A 26,002-nucleotide genomic window follows, 5' to 3' on the forward strand; every position below is an offset into this window, starting at 1 on the left:
TCACCAATTTGGCATGTTTTATTCATAGCGATCCAAAAGCAATCAGTGGCCAAATCTACCAGACGCCTCACATCACATCACAGTAGGCGTAGCACGGCGGGAAGGCCAGGAATGAGAGGAGCAAAGCTGCAGACAGCGACGGAGGCGGTGGGCCCGCGGTGGCCATTGGCCTCACTTTCTTTTGCTGGCCCCACCGTTCAGCACCTGCCATTTTATTGTCTTGTGTGGGTCAACCACTGGAGGTCTGGAGCTGCCTACTGGCGATTTAGCGAAGCCTGAAAGGCTGAAATGCAGTTTTTGATTGATTGAAGTTTTTGATTTAGGGTGTGATTCTTGAAAAAAAGTTGAAAGTTTAAATAAAGTTGGGAGTTTGAAAAAAAATTGAAAGCTTATGTGTGTAGAAAAGTTTTTATGTGAAATGATGTGATGGAAAGTTAGAAATATGGGAGAAATTAAACACGGCCTCAGCGATAGAGGGTCTGTTTGATGCTATATTAAATTTACCGTTATTTATGTTATATTTATCTAAGTTATGGCTATGTAAAAAAAATAAGTTACACCTTAACTACTATACTAAAGTAGGATTATGCCACACTTTTATTTTATTCAAACTTATCTAATATAAGATACGACAAAACATGGGAAATGTATCAAATAGCTCCGAAGTCTCTAAAGAAAATAAATACTCCAAGGTGGCGAGGTGATATGTTAATTACTCTCTCCTGTTCATAATAAGATCATTTTTAGTCCCTCAAAATAAATTTATTATTAGCAACCATTGCACTGGAGTTTGTGATAGCAGAGGATAAATACATTGGGAGTAGGTAAAGAGAGCAATAATTACTCTAAGATGTGATAAAGTAAGGATATTTTAGTCTTTTGGTTTTGTATGGATATGTGTGTGTTAGATGAAAAATGAACTTATTTTAGATTACATTATGAGAGGGACTATGCCAATGGGATATAGGTGTATAACGTGGAAAATGAAATACCCCGTTCTTTTCACATTTTTCATAAAAATATTACCGTATATTTTTTTTCACATTTTTAAATATTTTCTTAAAAAACGATTCTAACTTATTCATATCCAAGACTAAGGTATACAACTCCGATTTTGTGAGTTGCTCGGTTTGTCACCGTTTTCGTTGGATGGTACTATTCGTCGCTTTTTAAAAAGAGGTTTTGCTGCAAAATGGTATTATATTATTTTCATTCTTCTTTAAGCAAATCCCAACATGGCTTTGGTGAAAAACTTGAGATTTGTGGATGATAACATCTTACAGCGCATGTCTTACCTCAAACCTAGCGGCCAACACCCATAGCTTCAAGCAGTTGTATTACAATACAGTTCAATTCTTTTAGTTCATAGTATTATGTTATACAATACAATTTAATATTTTTAGTTCATATTTTAGGATAAAGAGAGTAGCACATATGTGAGGGTTACGTCGTTAATCGACGCGAGTCGCGAGCAGAGGCTCTTTTCGCTAGCTAAACGAGCGGAGCCACAACTCAGTATCCAATTAACCAAAGGAAAAACTCGTTATCCAATTTAACCAATGGAAAATTGCCTAAGGTCAACGGGAGCCAGGAACCAGCAGGGCTGCTCCTCCTATAAAGCCACCCACCCGCCCTCCCGAGTCCCATTTTTGCTGCCCTGTGGAGCCTCAAATTCTACTCGCGTAAGTCCATCTTTTTTTTTTTATTTACTGAGTATATTACACGCTTCACACGAATTTCTCTTTTTTTTTGAAACTAAACGAATTTCTCAATCTTGTTAATTTCATCCGTGCTATACTGGAACAACTGTAACAATTTTGGGGGCAGAGAATTTTGGGGGGAGGGAATCAATCTTGCACCAGTTGGTCTCCTTTAGTATCTGGATATGGTTCTTCAGATTCTTTCTGATGTGTTTGTTAGAGGATGGTGTGATGGTGCCTTTCTTTTTAGTGTTTGTTTGATCTGGAGGGGCATTAGAGGTGGTGTTTTTGGGTTAGATGGGGATCTTGAAGTGTGTGACGATAATCATTTGGGGGTAGTTTTAGATCTGCCGGTTTTGTGTTTGTGTTCTTGGGGTTGATTGTTTCCAGATTGTTGGTGTGCTTCTAGGGCCTAGGGGTGAGAATTGAGATAAGAAGGGAAGGTGATATGCTGAAATTATGTTTGATTTATCTCTGATTTGTACTGGACCATCAACTTTGCTACAGTACTTTATTTGATTAATAGTTAGGCTGTGAATCCATGAAAATATGCATCATTTGGATTTGTCAATATTTTTTTGCATGTATGCTTCAGGTTCTTTTGCATCTTCAGCTCCACATCAGGAGTGATCCCTGTTACTTGGTGCCACCACTTTCTCTGCTAAGTGATTCTTTATTTGTGATAATTTAAAATTAAAATACAAAACACTATTTTTTTTACTACAAGAAATATGTAGATGCATGCACAGAAAAACAATCACAGTTGCCTAGCCATATGAACTAAAATTTTAGCATATCACTACTTATAACAAAAGTACGTTGGCACATATATATATATATGAGGAGGCGTTTCCAGTAGAAATTTTGATTGGGTCATAGATTTGTTGTTAGACTCTTTTCTTTGAGCGTCGTGAATTGAAGGAGTAGGAATTTACATATGTTGTGATTTTCTTTGGAATTAAAGTGGATTACTTTTAAAGTTTGATTTTAAAGAATAATTTTAGATAGACTTTTATGTGTGTTCTAAGAAATTATTAAAATAGAACTAGACAAACAAAGTGGTAAAGAAAACCCTTGAAATAAATTTAGAATTAAGTCAACTTCGATTATATATATTCGTAGTTCAACCAGCATTCATCATGCAATAAAGTAATGATTTTATTTATACCCTGAGTAAGTTTTTTTTAAAATAATTTATCACCCATATAAAGGAGGCAATTCTCGCTCTCACTAACATATGGAACTATTTTTGTCACTAAATGTGGACTGGGATAGCAAATTGTATCCAACTTAAGAATGTCATATTACCAAATGTCCCAGTTATAAAATAATAATTATATTTACACACCATGACTTTGTAAAATAAAATACTGTACCTTTTTTTTAAGATGACTTGTCATTTTCTTTTCATGCAGCCTTATTAGATTATGTTGTACTATCAACCAAAACTAATGTCTTGCCTTGTACTGTTTCCACGTTCATGGCTGATGGCCTCATGGGCCAATTACCTTGGGGGTTGCTAAAAGTCAGAGGGGCCTGATCCCAATATCTCATATTCCCAGGGACCCCTCCGTAAATTTGTGTTTTTGCCCACGAAGAAATAGGAAATCGTCTCGCCGTTCGCCACCACGGTGACTCGACTAGTATTTCCCCTCGCTCGCCGTCGACTCCTCCGCTCGCCGCCGCCGCCGCCGCCGCCCTCGCCATCGCCGTGGCCGCCGCCGATCCGATCCCAATCCATCCCGGCGACCGCGAGCAGGGCGCGGGGCTTCGTCGTTCGTCCTGCTGATTCCGCCGCATCGCGTCGCGGTATAGCATCCGATCCTCTTTTTCTCATCTTTTTCCCCCCAGTTTGCGTTAGCCCTTTGGTCATTTCTCTGCGTCATAGACATGGAGGAAGTTTTTCTCTCTTGATTTGCTTTAACCTTGATATATTAATAAAAAGTTTTTTTTGTTCCACCCAAAAAGTTTGGGGGATTCAACTGAATCCCCTCATGTCCCATGTTAGATCCGATCCTTCTTTGTTAGCAATAGCATATATCAAGCTGGTTGAATTAGTGGAGAGATGATGATGATGATGAGCTGAGAGTTAGTTCCGAGTTCTGACTAGTCAGCTTGGTTTGTTGGTTGGTTGTTCTACTTGTTGATAGGCTTTTCTCCCTGTGTATTAATTATCTTCTCGCTTGCTTCCAGAAATATTTTTTTATTAAAAAGGTTTGGGTTTTCTACTAGAGATAGGCTTAAAAAATATGTTTTCTTTAGTTTTTTTTCCTCGCTCTTTTGGGCTAGAAATGTCCATCTATTTATGGGAGTATTCATGGTTAATTTCATCCTGTCAGCGACATGGAAGAAAACCAGAAAATCAGCAGTGGCTTCTTTCCAACTACGACCTGTTTAATTGATTGGTCTCGAACTGTTGGTTGTTGCTGCGTTCAGTTTGGTGTTCTAACAATCTTTATCATGCATCCCAGGTTTTCATGACTGCCCTATAGATCAGCTCCTGATTGGAAGGACTCTAGTTCCATGAGATAGAAGGGCATATTGAAGTAGAATTTGGCCTTTGGTGAATCTAAATGGACAGTGGCTTGGGAAGAAGTTCAGAGACATCCTTGAAAGCCTTGCCATCAATGGCAAGTAATGCAACAAGGAATACTGATCCTGACCAACAGGGTGTTCGATTCAGTTCCATGGACCAGCCTCCATGTTTTGCAAGACCTGGTCAATCGTTCCCTGCTTTTCCTCCACTCTTTGGGGTTCAGTCTTCCAGCTTGTATGTACCTGATGACATTGAAGCTAAAATCGGTAACCAGTTCGAATCAAATCCTTCCCCGAATAATCCTACAATGGATTGGGACCCTCAGGCAATGCTGAGCAACTTATCCTTCCTTGAGCAGAAGATCAAGCAGGTAAAAGACATCGTGCAGTCTATGAGTAATCGTGAGAGCCAAGTTGCTGGTGGTTCCAGCGAGGCACAAGCAAAGCAGCAGCTTGTCACTGCTGATCTCACTTGTATTATAATTCAGCTTATTTCAACAGCTGGTTCCTTGCTTCCTTCGATGAAGAACCCAATCAGCAGCAACCCGGCACTCAGACATCTCAGTAACACACTTTGTGCTCCTATGATCCTGGGCACCAATTGTAACCTGCGACCAAGCGCAAACGACGAAGCCACAATTCCTGACATTAGCAAGACCCCTGACTATGAGGAGCTGATGAATAGCCTTAATACTACTCAGGCAGAAAGCGATGAGATGATGAACTGCCAAAATCCTTGTGGTGGGGAAGGGTCAGAACCGATTCCAATGGAAGACCATGATGTGAAGGAGAGTGATGATGGTGGTGAGAGAGAGAATCTCCCCCCTGGGTCTTATGTAGTATTGCAATTAGAGAAGGAGGAGATTTTAGCACCACATACTCACTTCTGCTTGATCTGTGGCAAGGGTTTCAAAAGAGATGCTAATCTTAGGATGCACATGAGGGGCCATGGAGACGAGTACAAAACTGCTGCAGCTCTTGCGAAACCTTCGAAAGATTCTAGCTCAGAGTCTGCACCAGTTACAAGGTACTCGTGCCCATATGTTGGCTGCAAGCGGAACAAAGAGCACAAGAAGTTCCAGCCTCTCAAGACAATCCTGTGTGTGAAGAACCACTACAAGAGAAGCCACTGTGACAAGAGCTACACCTGCAGCCGTTGCAACACCAAGAAGTTCTCAGTTATCGCGGACTTGAAGACTCATGAAAAACACTGTGGCCGCGACAAGTGGCTATGCTCGTGTGGAACAACCTTCTCAAGAAAAGACAAGCTATTTGGGCATGTTGCTCTTTTCCAAGGGCACACGCCTGCACTCCCTATGGATGATATCAAAGTAACAGGAGCATCAGAGCAACCTCAAGGCAGCGAGGCGATGAACACCATGGTGGGGAGCGCTGGGTATAACTTCCCCGGTAGCTCATCGGACGACATCCCAAATCTTGACATGAAGATGGCCGATGATCCGCGCTATTTCTCGCCATTGAGCTTTGATCCTTGCTTCGGTGGGCTTGATGACTTCACTCGACCTGGATTTGACATCTCTGAGAATCCCTTCTCCTTCTTGCCCTCAGGATCATGCAGCTTCGGGCAGCAGAACGGAGACAGCTGATCGAGGCCAACGTTAACGATGACGGCAATGGCCTTGCCTACCTTTGTGTACCTTGTCTAGCCCTATTCTTCCTCTGTTGAAGGAGCCATTTTAGGTCATTCCTTCTTCCTGAAGTGTACTTTATTTTATGATCATCAGTAATGATCAAGTACTTTTTATCTTTCCTTATAGATTGAGATAGCCCAATCTTGGTATATATATATGCAAGAAGCGTTTCTAATTATCTGAATTGGTGCCATTGTTGTAGTGCCTACACCTTGTCATAACATGACATCAACATGTACATGACAATAAAATTCTCTTTCTGATGAGCCCGCTCCAGTAAAACCCAAGCGATGCTCTCATGCAGGATGATCAAAACGATTATCTGTAGCATGAGAATTGAACTGATTTTCGTGAAATCTACATGTAGCTAGAAGAGTTACAATAGAGTTTGAGAGTGATAGTTTAAGCTGATTCACAGCTTGCTTGTACACATGAATTTGGATTTCATCCTTATTAGGGCCTATTTGGAGCATTGGCAGGGCTCCATCTCTCCTAGATCTAGACCGGAGTCTAACCAAACGGTTTAACCTTTTTTTTAAAAAAAAAAAAGAAAGAGTTTAGTGGGCTAGAAATCTCTTAAAAAAAATAAACTAGAGTCCTAGAGTTAGATTGAGAAGTTATAACCATGTCAAACATGCTCTTAGAATAGCGTGCATTTGATTCGAATACATCAAACTCCCAATAAAGGACTTGTTCGGTTATGCCCGGATTCAATCCGGGCCGGAAATGGCAAGTATAGTAAGAAATTTATGATAGATACAATGAGAGATCATGATTTATTCTGAGCCGGGAACCAATTTACTCATGATAGGGACAACAAAATATCCGGATTAGTTCCACACCTCTTAACTAGTGGATTGATTCCCGGTCTCTTATTGTCCATATCATAAGTAAATTAGTTCTCGGTTCAGAATAAATTCCAGTATCTTATTGTATCTATATATAACTTTCTTATTATACTTGTCATTCTCGGCCCGGATTAAATCCGGGGTAACCGAACAAGGCCGAAATCTGGTGGAAACTCGTCAGATCAGGAGGAGGAATAGAAGAAACGAAAAGGCAATGAAATCATGTGGAAAAACCCATCAGAACAGGAGGAGGAAGAGAAGGAAACGGAAAAAAAAGCCAACGAAATCGAGGTCCAATTCCCATTCCGACCAACCCACCCCACCCACCTACCGCAGCCGCAGGTGGATGCACAAGTCCACCACCCCTGCTCGATTCGAACCAATACAACAACACAAACTACCTACCGCTGGGACACACGCAGCCGAGCTAAGCGCTACCACCCTCCCATCCATGGCGGCCTCCACCTCCGCCACCTCCTTCTCCACTCCCGCCAAGCCCGCCTCCTCCTCCTCCTCCTCCTCAAGTCCCAACTCCGTCTGCTTCGCCAGGTGAGCATCCGCGTCGCGTTGGGGGGTTGGATCTTTGCTGGTTCTTTGGCGGTGATCGGTGACGTGATGACGTGGGGGGGAATGGATTGGCTTGTTGTTGCAGGGCGTCGGGGAGGTGCAGGATGGCGTCGGTGGTGGTGAGGGCGGAGGCGGTGGACGCGACCATCAGCCCGACGGTGAGCGCGCTGCGGCCGTCCAAGACCATGGCCATCACCGACCAGGCCACGGCGCTGCGGCAGGCTGGCGTCCCGGTCATCGGCCTCGCCGCCGGGGAGCCCGACTTCGACACGCCGCACGTGATTGCTGAGGTAGGTGCCTTTTTTTTTTTCTTCGTCTCGGTAGAAAATTTAGCCCCGGGTAGGGGAATATCATCATGATATGTTTATCCAAGTTGTGGGTTATAAGGATTAAAAGGGATTGATTAACATTAATTGCTACTATCAGTTCTTGTTGTGTGTTGTTCTTAGTTGTGAATTCATTGCACTAGTAAGTCTGCAAAAGCTCAAATGCTTGTGAACTTGAACTTGAACTTGAATTGGCCAATTTTGGGGGACTCTGAATGCTGTGCGCTCAATTTTGGTTATGAAAGTGTAGGAATGTTTATTATTTGCTTGCAACTAATACTGCAGTAGTGCACTTGTTCTTAGGCAAAAGAACGAATTCTGTTGGTAGCAAGTTGAGTGTTGATCGCTCTTGTTGCTTGTTGTGATCTAGGCTGGGATGAATGCAATTAAGGATGGTTATACAAGGTACACTCCTAATGCTGGGACTTTGGAGCTGAGAAAGGCTATCTGCAATAAACTCCAAGGTGCGTGGATGAATTTCTTGTTTGCAGACCTACTACCTTAGTTCAAAAGAAGATTTGAGTAACTTTGTTTGACTAATAAATGTGCAGAGGAAAATGGGATATCCTACAGTCCAGATCAGGTGCTGGTGAGCAATGGAGCTAAGCAATGCATTACGCAAGCCGTACTTGCCGTTTGCTCACCTGGTGATGAGGTTTGGCCTTTGTCTTGCTAATGCTAGTTGCTACGCTGCGATGTATTGAACATCTATAGTATCTAGGAGAACAAAAACACAAATCTCATTAGTTCCTTTATATTTCTTTGGAGATCATGGGGACCTTTCTATACGCTACGATGTCTTGATTGTTCATTACAGAAAGTACATCATTGATAATTTGCTTTTTGGTTTTGTCAGATATGACATATTATTACCTGTATCGTTTAATGCCATGTGTTGTTGTTGACCGTCTTGTTTAATGCCATTAGAATTATTTGTATCAGATAAATGCAATCATTCCATTAGAACTTAATATTAGATGCTGCCACTGAAGTTTGTGCTGCTAAAGCTGTTACTCCTTTGTTTATGTTTATTGTGCTTCAAATTGCACTATCATCTGTTTTAACAATATTGAGGAATCCCTTTCTTTTAGGTTTTGATACCAGCACCATACTGGGTCAGTTATCCTGAGATGGCTACATTGGCTGGTGCAACTCCAGTGATCCTTCCTCCAAGCATATCAGAGAATTTCTTGCTAAGGCCAGAGCTGCTTGCTTCAAAGATCAACGAGAAATCGAGGCTTTTGATTCTCTGCTCTCCTTCTAATCCAACTGGATCAGTATATCCAAAGGAGCTGCTTGAAGAAATAGCTGACATAGTCAAGAAGTATCCTAGGCTTCTTGTAAGTGTTTTAGTTTCCCCCTTTCTTTAACCAGTTTACATTTTCACCGCATGATGATTATGGCCTATCATCTTGTCTGTCTTTCAGGTTTTGTCTGATGAGATTTATGAGCATATCATCTATCAGCCAGCAAAACACACAAGCTTTGCTTCATTGCCTGGAATGTGGGATAGAACATTAACTGTAAATGGTTTTTCTAAGGTAGATATGCTTCTGTTTATTTCTGTTCACTCTTTAAAATATGTCGGGCACCTCTTTAGCTATATGTGGATTTTCACAATCTGAAATGTAATATCTTAATGAACATAGCAAGGAGTCTGCCTATTTCAGTTTTTACCTACCCACTGGGTTTAGAAAGCTGGCTGAATATTTGCTGATGCAAATTTTACAGGCTTTTGCAATGACGGGCTGGCGACTTGGATACCTTGCAGCCCCAAAACATTTTGTTGCAGCCTGTGGAAAGATCCAAAGCCAGGTGATCACTTCTTGTTCATGCAACTATAAATGTGTAGTGTTGAGTGATGTAGTCATGTGATACTGCATTATCATAGAACTATCACTTTGTTAATTCTAGAAAACTTCACGTGCCGCAACATTCTCTGTTCTAGCCCCCTTTTCCTTCTGCAAACTCTGATTTGCAGTTGTCCTCACACCAACGCTTTGTTTGCTGCAGTTTACTTCAGGTGCTAGTAGCATATCACAGAAGGCAGGGCTCGCTGCTTTGAACCTTGGCTACGCTGGTGGTGAAGCAGTCTCAACTATGGTCAAAGCATTCCAGGAACGTCGTGATTACCTTGTAAAAAGTTTCAAGGAACTGCCAGGTGTGAAGATATCAGAGCCTCAGGTGAGAATTGATAAGATCCAGTAGTTCTGCTAAATCCTAGTTGCATACCCCAGACAGATGGCTAAACATCCAAATTTGTAGGGTGCCTTTTATTTGTTCATCGACTTCAGCTCCTACTATGGATCTGAAGTAGAGGGTTTTGGCACTATCAAGGACTCTGAGTCCCTCTGCATGTTCCTCTTGGAGAAAGCACAGGTATGAATACAGATTTCATTCGCATTTTTCAGTGAAGTTTACTGACACAGTAAAACTATTACTAACCGCAATTTATCGATTGCGCTATTATAGGTTGCACTTGTCCCGGGCGATGCATTTGGGGACGACAAATGCATCCGCATGTCATATGCTGCAGCACTATCTACGCTTCAAACTGCTATGGAGAAAATCAAAGAAGCTGTTGCGCTGATCAAACCCCGTGTTGCTGCTAAGTGAAAATGTGAGGTTATACAATGGCAGTGGGGAGTGACCAAAGGCGCCTTCAACTGCCACTTCGGTACCATTTGAAATACAAACGATGTGTCATTGTCTGACAAGTAAGAATTTTTGTTGTTTGATTGTGTCTGCTGTGATAAAGAACTTGAATGTAACTCCGGGAAAATGGATAATACTTCTTGATTTCTTTTTCTAAACAAGGAAGCCAGGTTGTTTTCTTTCTGTGCAAATAAACTTATGTAGCTTCGTAGAGTAGTGTTTTGATGGAAAATGACAGCATGAACGCATCATGACATCAAATTTCAGCCAGGAGCCAACCAGGAACTGCGACGATATATAAGATTGGCAAAGCTAACTCGTAAACCTAGACCAGAGAAAAGAAAAATACACAGCTGAATTCTTCATGGTCTCGCAGGACGATGCTTAACAGTTGACACCAATACATCAAAAACCTACAACATCCAAGACCTGTGAAAAATACTCCAGCTGACTTAATACGGCACCAACAGGGATCACTCCTGATCTCTAAAGAGACAAAAAAAAACCCCTTAATTTATAATTCATATTTGGTAGCAGTGAAAAGAAAAGGCCCTGAAAAATTGATGTAACTACACAGGTTGGTAACTAGTATATAACATGACATGCTGTCTCTCTAAGTACCAGTACTCTTTCATCTGCAAAGGAGTACCAGTACATACACCAGTACTCTTAATAATTTGCTCTCGATTGAATGCGTACTGATATAGTACATAGATATCCAGATGTATACTAGAAAATGTACATCAAGTCACTCGAAATCTGCTGCCAAAGGATAGTGCCATATGCTCAACCTGGAAAGAACTGCTAGCACACACTACTCACTCTAGTTCCTGACAGCAATCTCTTCAAAGTTCCAGTCCCTGACAAGATCCCTCGAAACAGCACGGCTTCGTTGAAGTCGAGGAGGAGCGCCTTCAGTGCCTTGGCCAGTAGCCATTAGAGGAAAAGGTGTCACCTTCGACGTCCCTACAGTGTTAGCGGTTCCAGCAGGCATTACTCGCCGTGTTAGGCAGGCAACAACAGCTCCACACCTGTTCTCCTCCTCCGAACTTGAGACCGAATAGCTCCTAAACGAGTGCGAGGGGCTGCTCATGCCATGGCATACTAGACAAGCTAGACTCATGGTTATGATGCAGCTGAAATTGCTGTCGTTGCTGTAAAAAGGAAAGGTGATGCTTAGAAAAAAAAAAGATATAAGGAACAGGGGAACAGATTCTATGAATGTCAGGCAACAACAAAGAACCATTTTCACATGAAGCTATAGTTGTGAAATTGAGATAACTGCAATGCTAGTGAAACCAAATGACAAGGGATGGAGCACTCTTTCAAGGCTAGGGAGGATTGTTTCATTAATAACCTGTTAGTAATTAACTTGAAAATAATCCACATGTTGAACAGCTGGAAGCTTCATGCTGCATACATCGGCCAGGAGACAAACACTTGAACATACAGAACTAACCAAGAAGAGCAAGGTTCCAAGATTTTATTGCTTATCAAAAAACATGAAACACCCAACTATTAACTAAAATGAAAGTCATGTACATTATAGTTATGCTGTTGCATCATATAGGTGTCAGTGTCAGTTCCAGATTGCACTACCTCATCGTGTCAAAAAAAAAAAAGATTGCACTACCTCAACCATTAGAAAGTGGCAATCTCTTATTAAATGAATAATCATTGCTATGCAAGTTGCAAAAAATATATTGTTAATCAAGACTATCTTTTGCAATCCAGGAAGCAACCCCCACAAAAATATCATATAAAAAACAGCCCTTGACAAATAGGTAAAGCATATTCTTCAGTTCCTACATAAACCTGGATATTTGTCCGTTATATAGTTAGTAAATAAGGTAAAAGTTTATTGCCATATTAGCTTGGACATATATCATTAATAGAAAGGAACAGATTGGCAAATGTGTAAACATTTGAAGGCGTCGATTTGAATGGTAGAGCTGTTCAATGTAGCAACAAGGATTTTCATTGGAGAGTAACTCAACATCTTGCCACAAAATTATGAAGTAGGAGATATCATTTTCTCAGGTTAAAACTCGCAACAGGATCGACAGGAGCCTCTGCAATGCTCCTTACTGCGAACACAAATCACTAAACATAAAACGAAAATTTGTCACATCGAAAACGTAAGCACTCACTCTCCTATGGTATCTCCTGGATCCTGGAGTTAGAAAATTCAACGGGCGCGCAGGGCAAAACTCTGAGGCATCGAAAGAAAGAGCCACTGAGATATAATGCGAATCTACATGATGATCCCATGAAAAAGAACTTCAAATCAAACAACCCACATAGACATGCACAAATTAATTAACGGCGTTATTAAGGAAGAGAGGGGATTGGTAAATGAGAGCTCCAAATCGAATCTGACAATCCATGAATATATACAGCAGAGCCCCAATTCCTAATTCAACAATCTAAGACAGCCATGCAGGGTATCAAATCTCTCCTAGGGCAAAAAAGTGCCTCATCCCAATTTAGCACTAAATCAGATAAACGAACCCCCTAAAAGGTAGTAAAAATCGAATTCTTGGAACCGCTTTGACAGAAATTAAACCAGTAGCGACATGGGGATTCACCTTTCTCTTCGTGAATTTGATCTCGCGCCCGGGATAGCAAATCCCGCAGTTCGCTTAAGCCCCGGGCTGAAGCTGACGCCTGGACTATGAAGCTGGAGAGAGAGAGAGAGAGAGAGAGAGAGAGGGATCTTGGTAGGAAGAGAGAGAGAGAGAAAGAAGGGAGCTTTTTCTCTATTTATTTTCCTCGGGAAGGAGATGAATTAGGATGTTGACAGAGACTTAGGCTGTGCCTAAAACGGGATTAAGGGGGTAATCTCATATCTAATCACACGTTTAAGTGGCCCACATGACATGACCAATGCCAATCTTTATCTTTGGTGATTAGCCCGCCACAGTGGTTCAACTCTCTCCCTCTCTCCTTGTCCTTTTTTTAAAATGGTTCAGTTTTTTTAGATCTTTTATACTCCCTCCGTCTTATAATATAATGATTTTGAGTTTTTATTTACACGGTTTGACCATTTATCTTATTAAAAAAATAAAATTATTATTTATTTTATTTGTGACTTACTTTATTATCCAATGTACTTTAAGTATAACTTTTCGTTTTTTATATTTGCATAAAATTTTTTTAATAAACGAGTGGTCAAACATTACAAGCAAAAACTCAAAATCCCCACATATTATGGGATGTAGGGAGTATGGATCAGTTCAACAGTCATCAAACTCATCACTTGTTGTTCATCCTCTTTTTTAATGCATAATAAATTTCCCAGTATTTTTTTTATTTTTTAAAAAATAAATTTTACAGAAAGTGCTTATATTAGTGTAAACAATTCGATTCTGGTAGGTCTAACGAATGGTTGTTCGTTGCTATATTGCCGACATTTTCTGCCTTCTTTTTAGAACTTGCTAGTACATTATTATATTTCAAATGATACGGCTAAACTTTTTCTGACCTCTTTTTAGAACTTGCAACATTTTGATTGCGATTGTTTTTTTAAGCAAAGAAGGTTTTACCTCTTCAAATTTCTCGTGCGTGTTCATCGCTCAAAAGATAAATACTACTACTCTCCTATTTTAAAATATAGCAAATTATAGAATTTAAATTTGTCTTGAAATACTATTTCTCTATCTATCTTCTCATCATAACATTATTTTTCATTTAATATTTCTCACATGGTCTCACCTCAATCGATCACAATTTAGATTGTGTTTGAGAGGAGTTAGGAACTTCTCCTCACGCACGGGAACGAGGTAGCTATTTAGCATATGATTAATAAATATTAGCTAACAATCTTAAAACTAAATTAATATGATTTTTATATAATTTTACTGTATTATATGTGTGTGTGTAAGAATGAGTAGAAGTTGGAAAAGTATAGTGTCGCAGGCTTAATCTTCTTTAAAGAAGGCGTAATCACGTAGTAGTAGTAGTAGTAAGCAATTGTATTTTGAGATGGAAGAGTACACTGTCCAATGTAGAAAATGTACTGCCTTCTGTGACCAGCGAAATTACCCTTCGATAACGATTTATTTTCTGTTTGGAAGAGTTGACGTTGAAAATTGACCGCTAATGTAACCCTACATAGATGGCATCTCGTGAGCCTCAGATTGTGCCGATAGTCACACGGTGAGACTACCATGAGAGTGAGATACATGTGCCCCTTTTTACTGACAAAAAAAAAATGAAAACAATACCAACAAGTGAAATCTGAACTAGATTTGAAACAATAAATCTTATTATGTTAAACTATAGACATAACTAAATTAGAAATTTCTTATTACGTTGGGCACATACACCTTAAATGAGTTGTGCTGGGCATGTTGTGCTGTGGTTGGATGCAGAAGTTGAATCAGGTGATGTCTGCAGCTTGGCTGCTGTGCTGGCACCGAACAAGATAAGAGAAATATCTGATGGAGAACAGAGAAATATCTTCTTTTCTTTCCTATGAAAATAATAGTGCAAAGAAATATTGGGATAATCAACATGTGATGGCAGCATGCATAATGTCAAGGGTTTTCTTTAAAAGATTAGTATTACGTATAAAAAAGGGCTAGCAGTATTATATGAGTTCAGTGGAAAGATGTCAATTTAAAGCATCATTTTAAGCCTCATGGAGCCAGCTAAGGTTGTCCAGAGCTGTCTCTTGTTGGTCTCGTGGCATTATGTAATGTCTTTGATCTATATGGATTTGTTTTCTTATTGGCTGATAAATTGTTTTTAAGGAGTTGATACGTGACCGATGCACTTTAAAAAAAACACAGATGCATGTATTTATATTTGTGTAAATAGTGAGTGTAAAAAATTTACGGTGACTGTGATCTCTGACTGAACAGCCTCCACATGATATTAGTAGTGATTAATTGCGTTTACCAACGGGGCAGGCACCAAGAATTCAAAGGTACAGACTAGAAAAGTGTCATGTAGAACGTACTGTCTCCGTATCAGAAAAGGTGAATTATTGACTCCTCCTGCTTATTTAAAATAAATTTATTTTTTAAGTAATCATAACATTAAAGTCTATGAAACTATTGAATAAATATATTATAAGCGGATAAAAAGAAAAATAATTATATTGAAATTGATAAAGTGACAATATTTTATTTTATTTTTGTATTGATACGTGTAGTGTGTACTGAAATTAACTGTACTTGTACAGTGAGACAGCTTCGTCTCTCATAAGTCAAACTTCAAGAGATTAATGGCATGTTTAGGGGAACTTTAAATTTTAAGAAGCAGCTGTTTGTTAGCCAGTTTCTCAGAATCTGGAAAAGCTCTAAAACCCAGCTTCTGGCTTGTTAGTTTAACTACAGATTCTCAGAAGCTGTAGACTATTTAGAACAGCTTCTAACATAAACAACTTTTGAGAAAATCTGTAGCTGGGACAAGCTCTCCAAACAAGGCCTATGGCCTAAAGTTAACACCCACAGTCCAACATTCGCTCATGCACCTGGACCTTTTTTCGTACGGACTAAAGCCCACGGAGTAACAGCCCACGGCGCCGCCATGCGCCGCTGCTAGGCGACTTGGGCTGGGTCTCCGCTCTGATCGACTTGGGCTGGGCCAAGGTTACAGCGCCTATCGTGTGATACACACGATCCCCTGCCCGTCCCGAGATGGTCAGATTGCATATGTTGCTTCTCGTGTAACACGACGCCAGTAGGCAAAGGCAACCGTATAAAGTTGTCCTGTTGTGTGAGCATATACTCCCTCCGTTTCGAAATGTTTGACGTCGTTGACTTTTTAGCACATGTTTGACCGTTGGTCTTATTCAAAAAATTTAAGTAATTATTAATTATTTTTCTATCATTTGTTTCATTGTTAAATATATTTTGATGTAGGCATATAATTTTACATATTTCATAAAAGTTTTTGAATAAGACGAATGGTCAAACATGTCCTAAAAAGTCAACGGTGTCAAACATTTCGAAACGGAGGGAGTACTAAATACTATACCGTATAAGTTGTGGATTTAGGGTCTTTCAGTTCATTGAAAAGATACTTACCATTTGTTGATAAATTGGAAAGATCAAGATGAGATGTGAAGATGGTGTTTAGTCTGACACTACTAAATTTTAGAACAGTATTATGTGTAGAATTTCATAAAATTACCAACAGTCGGTAAGATTTGAAAATGTCATGATGGTAAAATCTGGTTTATTTTGTTCTACAATATTAAAAATTTACATAGTTAATTTTAGCAACAAACTGAAAAAGACCTTAATTACCCCATGTCCATCACGGTCAACCAAAGAACCAAAAGCAACAGCTGGGCACAGCGACACAAAAACAAAATACATACAACCCTGATCTGCTCAACAAACCACGCAACTGGGTGCCAAAAAACAATTGCAGCTTGCAAGCATACAGAAATAAACAAACAAACTGTTGCTCGTTATTTTACCTCTAGGCAGGTAGTAGTACGATGGGAGAGAGATGCTGCAAATTGCTGTAGCGGCCGCATTGCCTAGTGGCAGAGCAAGCGTGGTGTTTTTGTGGTGTTGCGTGAGAGAGGTAGGAGGTGTCCGAGGTGGCAGCGAGCCCCGTGCGCGGACGACGCCACCTTCCAATTCTGGCATGCAGGGCACGCGCCGACCACGCACTCGCGGCGTGCCCGCGCGCGCCGCCGCGCCGCCGCCACGCGCCCTGGATCGTCTGTGGCCACGGCGATTCACCGCATCACTGTGGCCCTAGATCTCACAGACATTGTTCTGTTCGTCGCCATGGATTTTGAGCTTGAACGCAGTACACTCCTACTCCATGTGAAAAGGAGAAGTATACCGCTCGTAGAATCTTCTATACGTAGCTTTCTGAACTGAAGAAACGGAAGCAATGAACAGCGACCTGGTGAGCCTTTCATACGGACAGCAACAGCTCGCCAAAAAAAAAAAAAAAATCCCGTCTCTCGTATCGTAGACATGTTCAAGGATGAAAGGATAATGCAACGATTTCGTAGTCACGTACAGACACCGTCTCTTTCAGAACCAACACTACCCGAATCAAAAAAAAAATAAAAATACGGAGTGTTGTAGCGATTATCCCGAGATAATTGCACAAGAGATCCCGAAGCAACCCGTGCGCCCCCACGCGATTCCGCCGCGCGCAACGGGCCAAACCGTCTCGCAACAAATCTTCCAGGTCAGGTTCAGGTCGCCTCTCACCTTACGCTTCTGCCCTATCGATCACTTGTCGCCTCAGACAAAAAATCACACAACTCTTTTTTGGATCAGCGCCATGTTCTCTCCTCTCTCTCTCTCTCTCCTACGCCGCACGCAAACGCAAATCGCATCACGATTCACGCATCGCACGGTCGATTTTATCCTCCTGCGCCGCCGGATCGCTCGCCGTCAGCGCCGCCCGATCCGGATCGTGCGGCCTCGAACTCGTCAGTGAACTCTGTAACAAACATTCTACTAGTAGTAAAGCGAGCGAATTGTCAGGAAAAAAAAGTGGGTGATTTTTCTTAGCGAAAAGCGGGGGAGAACGGACGCCGGCGCGGCGCGTAGCTGGTTGTCCCGTGGCGCGCCGCGAACGGATCGGCCCCCTATATCTTGGTGTCCTCCTCCCCGGTCAGTGATCCACCAGAGACGCAACGCGACCCACCACGACGCGACGATGGCCAGCCACGCCGTCACCGATGCGCTCCTCCTGCCGCGCTCCGAGGGCGCCGTCGCCGGGGCCGTCGACTTCCGCGGCCGCCCGGCCTCCCGCGCCTCCACCGGCCGCTGGTCCGCCGCAATGTTCGTCCTCGGTACGCCCAATCTCCCCCTCCTCCCCGAACCCCAACTCCCGAGGATCGATTGAGTGAAATTTTGTGGATTTTGGATGTGAAAAGGGGTGGAGATCGCGGAGAGGTTCGCGTACCACGGCGTGTCGGCGAACCTGATCAGCTACCTGACGGGACCTCTGGGGGAGTCGACGGCGGGGGCGGCGGCGGCGATCAACCTGTGGAGCGGCGTCGCGACGATGCTGCCGCTGCTGGTCGCCTGCGTCGCCGACGCCTGGCTCGGCCGCTACCGCACCATCGTGCTCGCCTCCCTCCTCTTCGTCGTGGTCAGTTCCCACTTTCCCCCTTTTCACTGACAGAAAAAAGCGCACGCCTTTCTTCAGATGAACTTTTCCAAATCACCTACATATATCCAATTTGGGGGCGAGTCGGCGGCCACACGTTTTGGAAAAAAAAAAAAAAGTGCGTCCACTCCGCTCCTAGGTTTCGTGGATTCTGTGGGTCACCGCAAGTTTGCATCTTCTATACGAATTTCAGTGTGTGTAATTAGGAGTTTATAACAGCGATTCATGCTCCACGGCCAAATTTCTGATGGCCGTTTCAATATCTCACCTTTCTGCTTCTCAACGTCCATAATTGATTACATAAACACCTCAAATCCGACCAAAATAAGTCCAAAACAATAGTTTCAGATAAGAATTTGAGGATTTAAAGTTCATTTTGCAAGTATGAACAGTGATCACTTACATTGGGCTGCTGCTGCAGAGCATGGGGATGTTAACCCTCTCGTCGGCGCTCCCGGCGTTCCACGGCGACGGCGGCGGCTGCAGCTACACCTCCAAGTCGCTGTCCTGCGCTCCCTCCACCGCGCAGGTGGCCATCTTCTACGTGTCGCTGTACCTGGTGGCGCTCGCCGAGGCCGGGCACAAGCCGTGCGCGCAGGCGTTCGGCGCCGACCAGTTCGACCAGAACGACGCCAAGGAGTCCGTCTCCAGGAGCTCCTTCTTCAACTGGTGGTACTTCGGCATGTGCTCCGGCACCGCCATGACCACCATGGTGTCCTCCTACATCCAGGACAACATCGGCTGGGGCCTCGGCTTCGGCATCCCCTGCCTCGTCATGGCGTTCGCCCTCGCCATGTTCTTGCTCGGGACAAGGAACTACCGCTACTACGTCTCCACCCAGTCCAGCCCCTTCGCTCGCCTCGCCAGAGCGTTCGTCGCGCTCATCAGAGGATCCAAAGACGAGTATGTTCTAATCGATTTCTTGTCTGATGTTGATGTGAATTATGGCGTTATTTTTTTTGGGTGATTTATGGTTTGTTTGATTGCGAACAGCGCTCTTGCCGTCGTGGACGATGACGACGGCGGCGACCACCGAGAGGAGCTGAGAGGCGTGCTGCGGCTGTTCCCGATATGGGCGACGTGCATCATCTACGCGGTGATCTTCTCCCAGTCGTCGACGTTCTTCACGAAGCAGGCGGCGACGCTGGACCGGCGGATCGGCGAGAGCTTCAGGGTGCCGCCGGCGGCGCTGCAGACGTTCATCAGCGTCACCATCATCGCCTTCATCCCGGTGTACGACCGGGCGTTCGTGCCCGTGGCGCGGCGGTTCACGCGCGCGTCCTCGGGGATCACCATGCTGCAGCGGATCGGCACGGGCCTCGTGCTGGCGCTCGCCGCCATGGTCGTCGCGGCGCTGGTGGAGGCGAGGCGGCTCGGCGTCGCCAGGGACGCCGGCATGGTGGACGACCCCAAGGCGGCGCTGCCGATGAGCCTGTGGTGGATGGTGCCGCAGTACGTGCTGTTCGGGCTCTCCGACGTGTTCGCCATGATCGGCCTCCAGGAGTTCTTCTACGACCAGGTCCCCGACGCGCTGCGCAGCCTGGGGCTCGCCTTCTTCCTCAGCATATTCGGGGTGGGTCACTTCTTCAGCAGCTTCATCATCTCCGCCATTGACGGCGCCACCAAGAAGAGCGGGGCGAGCTGGTTCGCCAACAACCTCAACCGCGCCCACCTCGACTACTTCTACTGGCTCCTCGCCGGCCTCTGCGCCGTCGAGCTCGTCGCGTTCGTGTTCGTGTCGCGCGTTTACGTGTATAAGAAGAGGGTTCCTCACAACGGTTGTGATGTCATGTAGAAGTAGAGGTTAGCTAGCTAATTCTTGTGCATGTTCTTGTGAAATCTGAAAATGTTTGTACAGGTGATTAAATCCTAGAAAGTGAATAAAACCTTGATACTTAAGCTCTGATTCCTGTGAAAAGATCTACTAACCATTAGTAGTACCTTTGACTGAACCATGTGTAAAGACTAAAGATTTAACCATTATCTTGTACAAATTCTCTGTAGAGAAATCGATTTTTTTTCCTGCTATGTTTACTGATTGCTAACGTGTCCATTTTTATTTCGATGCCTGAACGATTGAATGGAGTGCATGTGCGCGTACCAAGATGGTTGTGGTTTGTGGACGTCTTCACTTTCTCTTTTCTGGTGGGAAATTGTCCATTCGAAGCTGCTACTCCAGTAGTTTGCTTTCTATGCCCTTTGCTGCAAATGGCGACCTGCCATTGTTGGGTGGTGCTGTACTGCTGCTATGGGTGAAGCTTTTCTGTTCCGTTAGTCTGCACCTTCGGCTTCGGTAGCAGACTTTCCAGCGCGTTGTCGCCTTTGATCGCGACTCGTGAGGCCTCAAAGGCCGCGGCGCAAAATGCGATCTCCGATGCTTGCTTTTGATCTGCAGCCTGAACCAACCACGTTTAACCATACAGTGGCACACGTACTGAAGCAAGCTGATTCAAACACACTCCGTTCTACCAACTGTTTGTTAGGCAACTTGGCATCTTCATATTCCTCTCCTGCCTGTGCCGAATGATCAGCTCTGCTACTTTCTTAATTACCTTCTGAAGTTTGTCGTGAGATGTTGAGTTTTTTCAAAATTGGTTTCCGTTCTAACTGTTTGCTCGGCTGGTTAAGAACGTGGGCAGCTTAGCATCTTTGTACTCCCCTTCTATCTGTGCCGAACTATCATCAGTTCAGCACTGCTACTTCCTTACCTACTGAAGTTTGTGATGATACGTTGATTTTCAGAATTTGATGCGTGCAGGGTAGGAGTAGGAGATGCAATGCATATCTTTTGCTCATAGTTGACTCACTGACTAGCCATTGGGCTGTAGCTGTTCATAGTGGGATCGATCGGTCCGTATTCGGCTAGCCGGCCTATATACGCATATAAAAAGGAGCTAGATTCGTCACTTTTGTTGCAGATCAGCATGAACAGTGCGCACAAGACGGTGCTGGTGTACGCAATTCTTCCTTGTGTTCGTACATTATTCAACTGTGCTAACACATGGACCTAGCTTGTGATGGATACTCCGGTGCTGTCCTTTTGCTCTCTCGTGTATAAAGTGATGAAGATGTTCTCTCTTGCACGGGAAAGTTGTATTTGTATGGGTCAATTTGATCATTGCTATTGCAAATTTATGATATTTAAAATATTATTGTTATTCACCTATTTCTAACCATGTCATTTTCCAATATAACTAAATTGTATTCGTGCCATGTTATACGCATCAGACATGCTTTGGACATAATATCCAATCTATATATGGAACCCACCCGTCCCGTCAGTCCCTCTTCTTTCTCACCCTTCCTCTTCTCTCTTCCTCACTGTCAGTTCCCTTCCATCTTCTTCCTCACGGATGCTCAGAGACAACGGCGGCATGTGGCGACAGGGCGAGACAACGGCGACCTTGTTAGTGGGAGAGGCGGAGGTTGAGGAAGGTGCATTGTTAGGGCGAGGAGCAGGAACTACGAGATGTCAATGGTCTCGTTAAGCTTATCTTAGCAAGCATCGTGGATGATGAGGCACTGGATCTAACGTGGAGCTTATCAACGTGATCCTGCACCAGCGCCGGACAACCACACCCTCGCCCAGCTCGATCCCGTTGGCATCATCAACGAGCCATCACTCGCACCCTTGTTGTCAAATGGTCCACAGGTGCTACTGCTGCTCCTCTCCGCTGCCTCCTCCCAATCATGTTGCTCATTCTCGAGTTGTCAAAGGGTTCCGAGTATCTAAGCCACCAGAGCATGACCTCCAACCCCCCACCGGGAACTCGTCATCAGTGTCTTCCAAAGAGGGCGATAATGTCACGAGAACGACTAGGAGATGAGTGGGATGAGAAACATAGGAAGAGGGATGATGCGTGGGCCCACGTGTCAATGAGGTGGGGAGAAAGAGTTAGCGGGAGCATTTTGATCCATATGCAAAGTTGCAAACACGGTATAAAAACACATCTCATGCTTATATAATGGCATACATAAAATTTTAGTTGTATTGAAATCGTATGGTTAGAAAATAGGTAAATAAACGTTTTCTTTCAACACCGCAAAATTTACGATGCGGTGCTGCTGAAAAACGTATCCAGGACAGCTTGTTTCGTGGTCTGGTTGGCAACAGTTTCCTGTCCGTTGCTTTTCCAAAAGTTCAAAGATCAAAGCAGCAATAACGGCTCATCTCATCTCTATACTAGTAATCGCCTAGTCGCCGTCGGTATTGATTCGCGGGAAGAACCTATCCTCTTCGAAGCCGTGAAATCTCAGCCGTCCATCCATGATCCACCGGCCCGCATCACCAGAAGTCTGTCCTAAATGCACGATAGGGAACCGTGCTCCGCACGTGGCGACTCTCGTCCGTACACGCCGCGACACGGGGCACGCGTGCGTGACACGTGCCCCGCTGCATTAGCGTAAGACAGGGGATGATTAGCAAGAGCGTCCTAATTCGAGGGGGTTTTGTACGATAATTTTCAACTAGGATTGCAAGATCGGGTAAATTTGGGAAGAGTAGAGGGGGTTTTAGGGAAGGTGATTAGCAGTAATTTCAGAGTTAAGAAAGGGGGATTGCATCTGCCTAAGCAGCCGCGTGTCGATTTCGGTTTCGTATAAAGCCCTAACAAGCTGTACCATGGCCGATCACCGGAGCAAGCTGGTGTCTCACCTCTTGGACTCCGGCATGGCGGACACCGTCGCCGGAGCCGTCGATTACCGTGGCCGGCCGGCCTCCCGCGCCGCCACCGGCGGCTGGAAGTCGTCGGTGTTCGTCATGGGTATGCTTAAATCTTCCTTGTTTTTTTAGTGATTTGAGCGATTGGATGAATGTGTCGATGATGATCTTGTGTTTGTGTTGGTGCGTGCAGCCATGGAGATTGCGGAGAGGTTCGCGTACAAGGGCGTGGCGGCGAACCTGATCACGTACCTGACCGGGCCGCTGGGGCAGCCGATGGCGCGCGCCGCCGCGTCCATCGACGCGTGGAAGGGCGTCTCCCAGATGCTGCCGCTGCCGCTCGCCTGCGTCGCCGACGCCTGGCTCGGCCGCTACCGCGCCATCGTCCTCGCCTCCGTCATCTTCGTCCTGGTCGGTGCAATCTCCTTCGGTTCTTCTTCCCAACCATGGCGCGTACACTGAGAATTAATTGTTTCCATGGATGCAGAGCATGGGCACGCTGTCGATGTCGTCGACGTTCCCGGTGTCGCGCGCCGGCCACGTCGTCGTCTTCTACGTGGCGCTGTACATGGTGGCGCTGGGCGAGGGCGCGCACAAGCCGTGTGCGCAGGCGTTCGCGGCGGACCAGTTCGACGAGAAGGACGGCGCGGAGTGCGCCGCCCGGAGCTCCTTCTTCAACTGGTGGTATTTCGGCATGTGCGCCGGCACCGCCGTCACCACCATGGTGTCCAGCTACGTGCAGGACAACGTCGGCTGGGGCCTCGGCTTCGGCATCCCCTGCATCGTCATCGTCGTCTCCCTCGCCGCGTTCCTCCTCGGCACCCGCTCGTACAGGTTCTACACAGCCAGGGCGGCCAGCCCCGTCGCCCGCGTCGCCAAGGCGTTCTTGACATTGATCAAGAGCTGGAGATCAAACCGTCGCACCAAGTGCGTAAAGAAGAATAGTTCGATCGATTTTAGTAGTGTTTTTCTTTGTGTGTTTTGACTGTTTGTGCATGTCCTGATGTGAGACGGTGGATGCAGTCCGGCGAGCGGCGGCAAAGGAGACGGCGACGGCGACGCCGGTGACCTCGTGGAGGAGGTGAAGAGCGTGTTCCGGCTGCTGCCGATATGGGCGTCGTGCATAATCTACGCGATAATCTTCTCCCAGACGTCGACGTTCTTCACCAAGCAGGCGGCGACGCTGGACCGGCGGATCGGCCGGAGCTTCAACGTGCCGCCGGCGGCGCTGCAGACGTTCATCAGCGTCAGCATCGTCGTCTTCATCCCGGTGTACGACCGCCTCTTCGTGCCGCTCGCCCGCCGCTACACGGGGAGGCCGTCGGGGATCACCATGCTGCAGAGGGTGGGCGCCGGCCTCGCCATCTCCCTCGTCGCCGTCGTCCTGTCCGCGCTCGTGGAGACGCGGCGCCTCCGCGTCGCCGCCGGCGCCGGCATGGCGGACGCCCCCAAGGCGCGGCTCCCGATGAGCCTGTGGTGGATGGTGCCGCAGTACGTGCTCGTCGGCGTCGCCGACGTGTTCGCCATGATCGGCCTTCAGGAGTTCTTCTACGACCAGGTCCCCGACGCCGTGCGCAGCCTCGGCCTCGCGCTGTTCCTCAGCATCTTCGGCGTCGGCCACCTCCTCAGCAGCCTCCTCATCTCGGTGATCGACGGCGCGACGGCGAGGCGCGCCGGTGGCAGCTGGTTCGCCAACAACCTCAACCGCGCACACCTCGACTACTTCTACTGGCTCCTCGCCGGCCTCTGCGCCGTCGAGCTCGTCGCCTTCTTCCTCTTCGCGCGGGTGTACACCTACAAGAAGAAGGGCAGCGATGCTGATGGCAATGGTGATTACAGGGGAGTTGATGATGATGGCATCTGCGTGTAAGCCTCCGATTTGTGCTCTGTTGCTTCATTGCTCGCGAGTAGTGTACACAAAAATTCTCGGATTGTTGTAGTGTTATACTCTGATCAAGTGATTAGTAATCACTGCGAAGATGGTGAGCTGATGAGCATGTTGGGCCGAGTTGAATTGTAGGCTTATCATACCCAGGTGATAAAAATTCATCGGATAGGCCGAACACATTCTCTTCCTGTTGTTGAACAATATTACAAGATGCATTTAAAAATACAAACAATGACGAAAGAACTAGTCTTAATAAACTATTGAAGTGGCTATACCAAATATCAACCAAATCTTAGCTTCGAACAAGCCTTGTTTTTAGTTTTTACAATAGGACTATGGGCTGCCTAAGTGTGTAGGTGGCCAACCTGTAAATTTATTTATAAGTCCTAAGTGTATAGGTAGCTAACCCGTGAATTTACTTATAAGTCAAAATAGGTTGCGGACCCGCTTATTTTAACATGTAAGTTAGTATGTGAATTATCTGCTTACACCTGACTGTCTATACAATTTTTAACAGAAAATCCCATTTAATATAATACAAATTATGAACGGTTGGATATGCTTTAAGGTCCGTGCGCACAATAACCCTATCATTTTCTCTTCCTCCCCCAACCTTATTGATTGGCTGAAAAGCGTGAACAGCGCCGTTCTCGGGCCAGCCTCCTTCCCCTCTCTTCTCTAACTCAAGCCGTCGGCGGCAAGATGCCCCGCCACGCTATTTCTTCCATCTTTGGTGGCTCCTCGCCGCTGACACTAGCCCACGGCTATGGCACCAATGCTGACACCTCAATGCTCACCTATGTTAATCGTCCACCGAGGCACCGACCACCGACGCCCATCAGCAAACCCCTTAAAATCGTGGTTAGACGCTCATGAGCACACACGTGTGGTCAGCCGCCCATCAGCACAGAGCACACACCTTGAAATCATTTTCCTCCATATCAATATCAACATAGTAAAAGGGTGAGCTGACCATGGTGGGCCGGATTGAGATCTAAGGTATGACGTTGTCATGTGAAAAAGAATATGATGTAGCCCGCTAATATGAAATTACATCAGATCGGTCAAGTA

The 26,002-nt window shown here is 45.1% G+C and overlaps 4 protein-coding genes and 1 long non-coding RNA gene across 6 annotated transcripts; 4 read left to right on the forward strand and 1 right to left on the reverse strand.

The window, feature by feature from the left end:
• Positions 1-1,544: 1,544 nt before the first annotated feature.
• On the forward strand, positions 1,545-6,065 carry LOC127760997 (zinc finger protein STOP1 homolog). 2 transcript variants are annotated; one of them, XM_052285205.1, is made up of 2 exons: positions 1,545-1,682; positions 4,172-6,065. In XM_052285205.1, exon 2 carries the CDS (start codon positions 4,274-4,276, stop codon positions 5,840-5,842), a length of 1,569 nt encoding a protein of 522 aa, XP_052141165.1. In that variant the 5' UTR covers positions 1,545-1,682; positions 4,172-4,273; the 3' UTR covers positions 5,843-6,065. The 2 variants fall into 2 exon arrangements, with proteins under 2 accessions (XP_052141165.1, XP_052141173.1); XM_052285213.1 differs by lacking the exon at positions 1,545-1,682 and adding an exon at positions 3,282-3,509.
• Positions 6,066-7,034: 969 nt separating this feature from the next.
• On the forward strand, positions 7,035-10,478 carry LOC127760981 (bifunctional aspartate aminotransferase and glutamate/aspartate-prephenate aminotransferase). Its single transcript, XM_052285204.1, has 10 exons — positions 7,035-7,284; positions 7,388-7,592; positions 7,999-8,092; positions 8,180-8,283; positions 8,720-8,968; positions 9,056-9,169; positions 9,360-9,443; positions 9,642-9,812; positions 9,894-10,007; positions 10,101-10,478. The coding sequence occupies exons 1-10, from the start codon at positions 7,082-7,084 to the stop codon at positions 10,242-10,244; spliced, it is 1,482 nt and encodes a 493-aa protein (XP_052141164.1). The 5' UTR covers positions 7,035-7,081; the 3' UTR covers positions 10,245-10,478.
• Positions 10,479-11,664: 1,186 nt separating this feature from the next.
• On the reverse strand, positions 11,665-13,072 carry LOC127761015 (uncharacterized). The gene is made up of 3 exons (XR_008015192.1): positions 12,872-13,072; positions 12,434-12,495; positions 11,665-11,695 (listed from the first exon to the last, which is right to left on the reverse strand). It is a non-coding gene; the product is annotated as an uncharacterized LOC127761015 (long non-coding RNA).
• Positions 13,073-17,529: 4,457 nt separating this feature from the next.
• Positions 17,530-20,287, forward strand: LOC127785678 (protein NRT1/ PTR FAMILY 5.10-like). The gene is made up of 4 exons (XM_052313073.1): positions 17,530-18,063; positions 18,148-18,365; positions 18,805-19,286; positions 19,377-20,287. The coding sequence occupies exons 1-4, from the start codon at positions 17,928-17,930 to the stop codon at positions 20,176-20,178; spliced, it is 1,638 nt and encodes a 545-aa protein (XP_052169033.1). The 5' UTR covers positions 17,530-17,927; the 3' UTR covers positions 20,179-20,287.
• Positions 20,288-22,946: 2,659 nt separating this feature from the next.
• On the forward strand, positions 22,947-25,554 carry LOC127753871 (protein NRT1/ PTR FAMILY 5.10-like). Its single transcript, XM_052279324.1, has 4 exons — positions 22,947-23,146; positions 23,237-23,454; positions 23,531-23,970; positions 24,067-25,554. The coding sequence occupies exons 1-4, from the start codon at positions 23,005-23,007 to the stop codon at positions 24,911-24,913; spliced, it is 1,647 nt and encodes a 548-aa protein (XP_052135284.1). The 5' UTR covers positions 22,947-23,004; the 3' UTR covers positions 24,914-25,554.
• Positions 25,555-26,002: the final 448 nt, after the last annotated feature.

Source organism: Oryza glaberrima, chromosome 1, assembly GCF_000147395.1.
Source record: "Oryza glaberrima chromosome 1, OglaRS2, whole genome shotgun sequence".
Taxonomy (NCBI): Eukaryota; Viridiplantae; Streptophyta; class Magnoliopsida; order Poales; family Poaceae; genus Oryza; species Oryza glaberrima.

Coding starts and splice junctions, on each gene's coding strand:
- LOC127760997 (XM_052285205.1), top strand. CDS start 4,274: ATGGACAGTGGCTTGGGAAGAAGTTCAGAGACATCCTTGAAAGCCTTG.
- LOC127760981 (XM_052285204.1), top strand. CDS start 7,082: ATGCACAAGTCCACCACCCCTGCTCGATTCGAACCAATACAACAACAC. Junction 7,285..7,387: donor AACTCCGTCTGCTTCGCCAG/GTGAGCATCCGC, acceptor TTGTTGTTGCAG/GGCGTCGGGGAGGTGCAGGA. Junction 8,969..9,055: donor AGAAGTATCCTAGGCTTCTT/GTAAGTGTTTTA, acceptor TCTGTCTTTCAG/GTTTTGTCTGATGAGATTTA.
- LOC127785678 (XM_052313073.1), top strand. CDS start 17,928: ATGGCCAGCCACGCCGTCACCGATGCGCTCCTCCTGCCGCGCTCCGAG. Junction 18,064..18,147: donor CGCCGCAATGTTCGTCCTCG/GTACGCCCAATC, acceptor GGATGTGAAAAG/GGGTGGAGATCGCGGAGAGG. Junction 19,287..19,376: donor ATCAGAGGATCCAAAGACGA/GTATGTTCTAAT, acceptor GATTGCGAACAG/CGCTCTTGCCGTCGTGGACG.
- LOC127753871 (XM_052279324.1), top strand. CDS start 23,005: ATGGCCGATCACCGGAGCAAGCTGGTGTCTCACCTCTTGGACTCCGGC. Junction 23,147..23,236: donor GTCGTCGGTGTTCGTCATGG/GTATGCTTAAAT, acceptor TGGTGCGTGCAG/CCATGGAGATTGCGGAGAGG. Junction 23,455..23,530: donor CCTCCGTCATCTTCGTCCTG/GTCGGTGCAATC, acceptor CCATGGATGCAG/AGCATGGGCACGCTGTCGAT.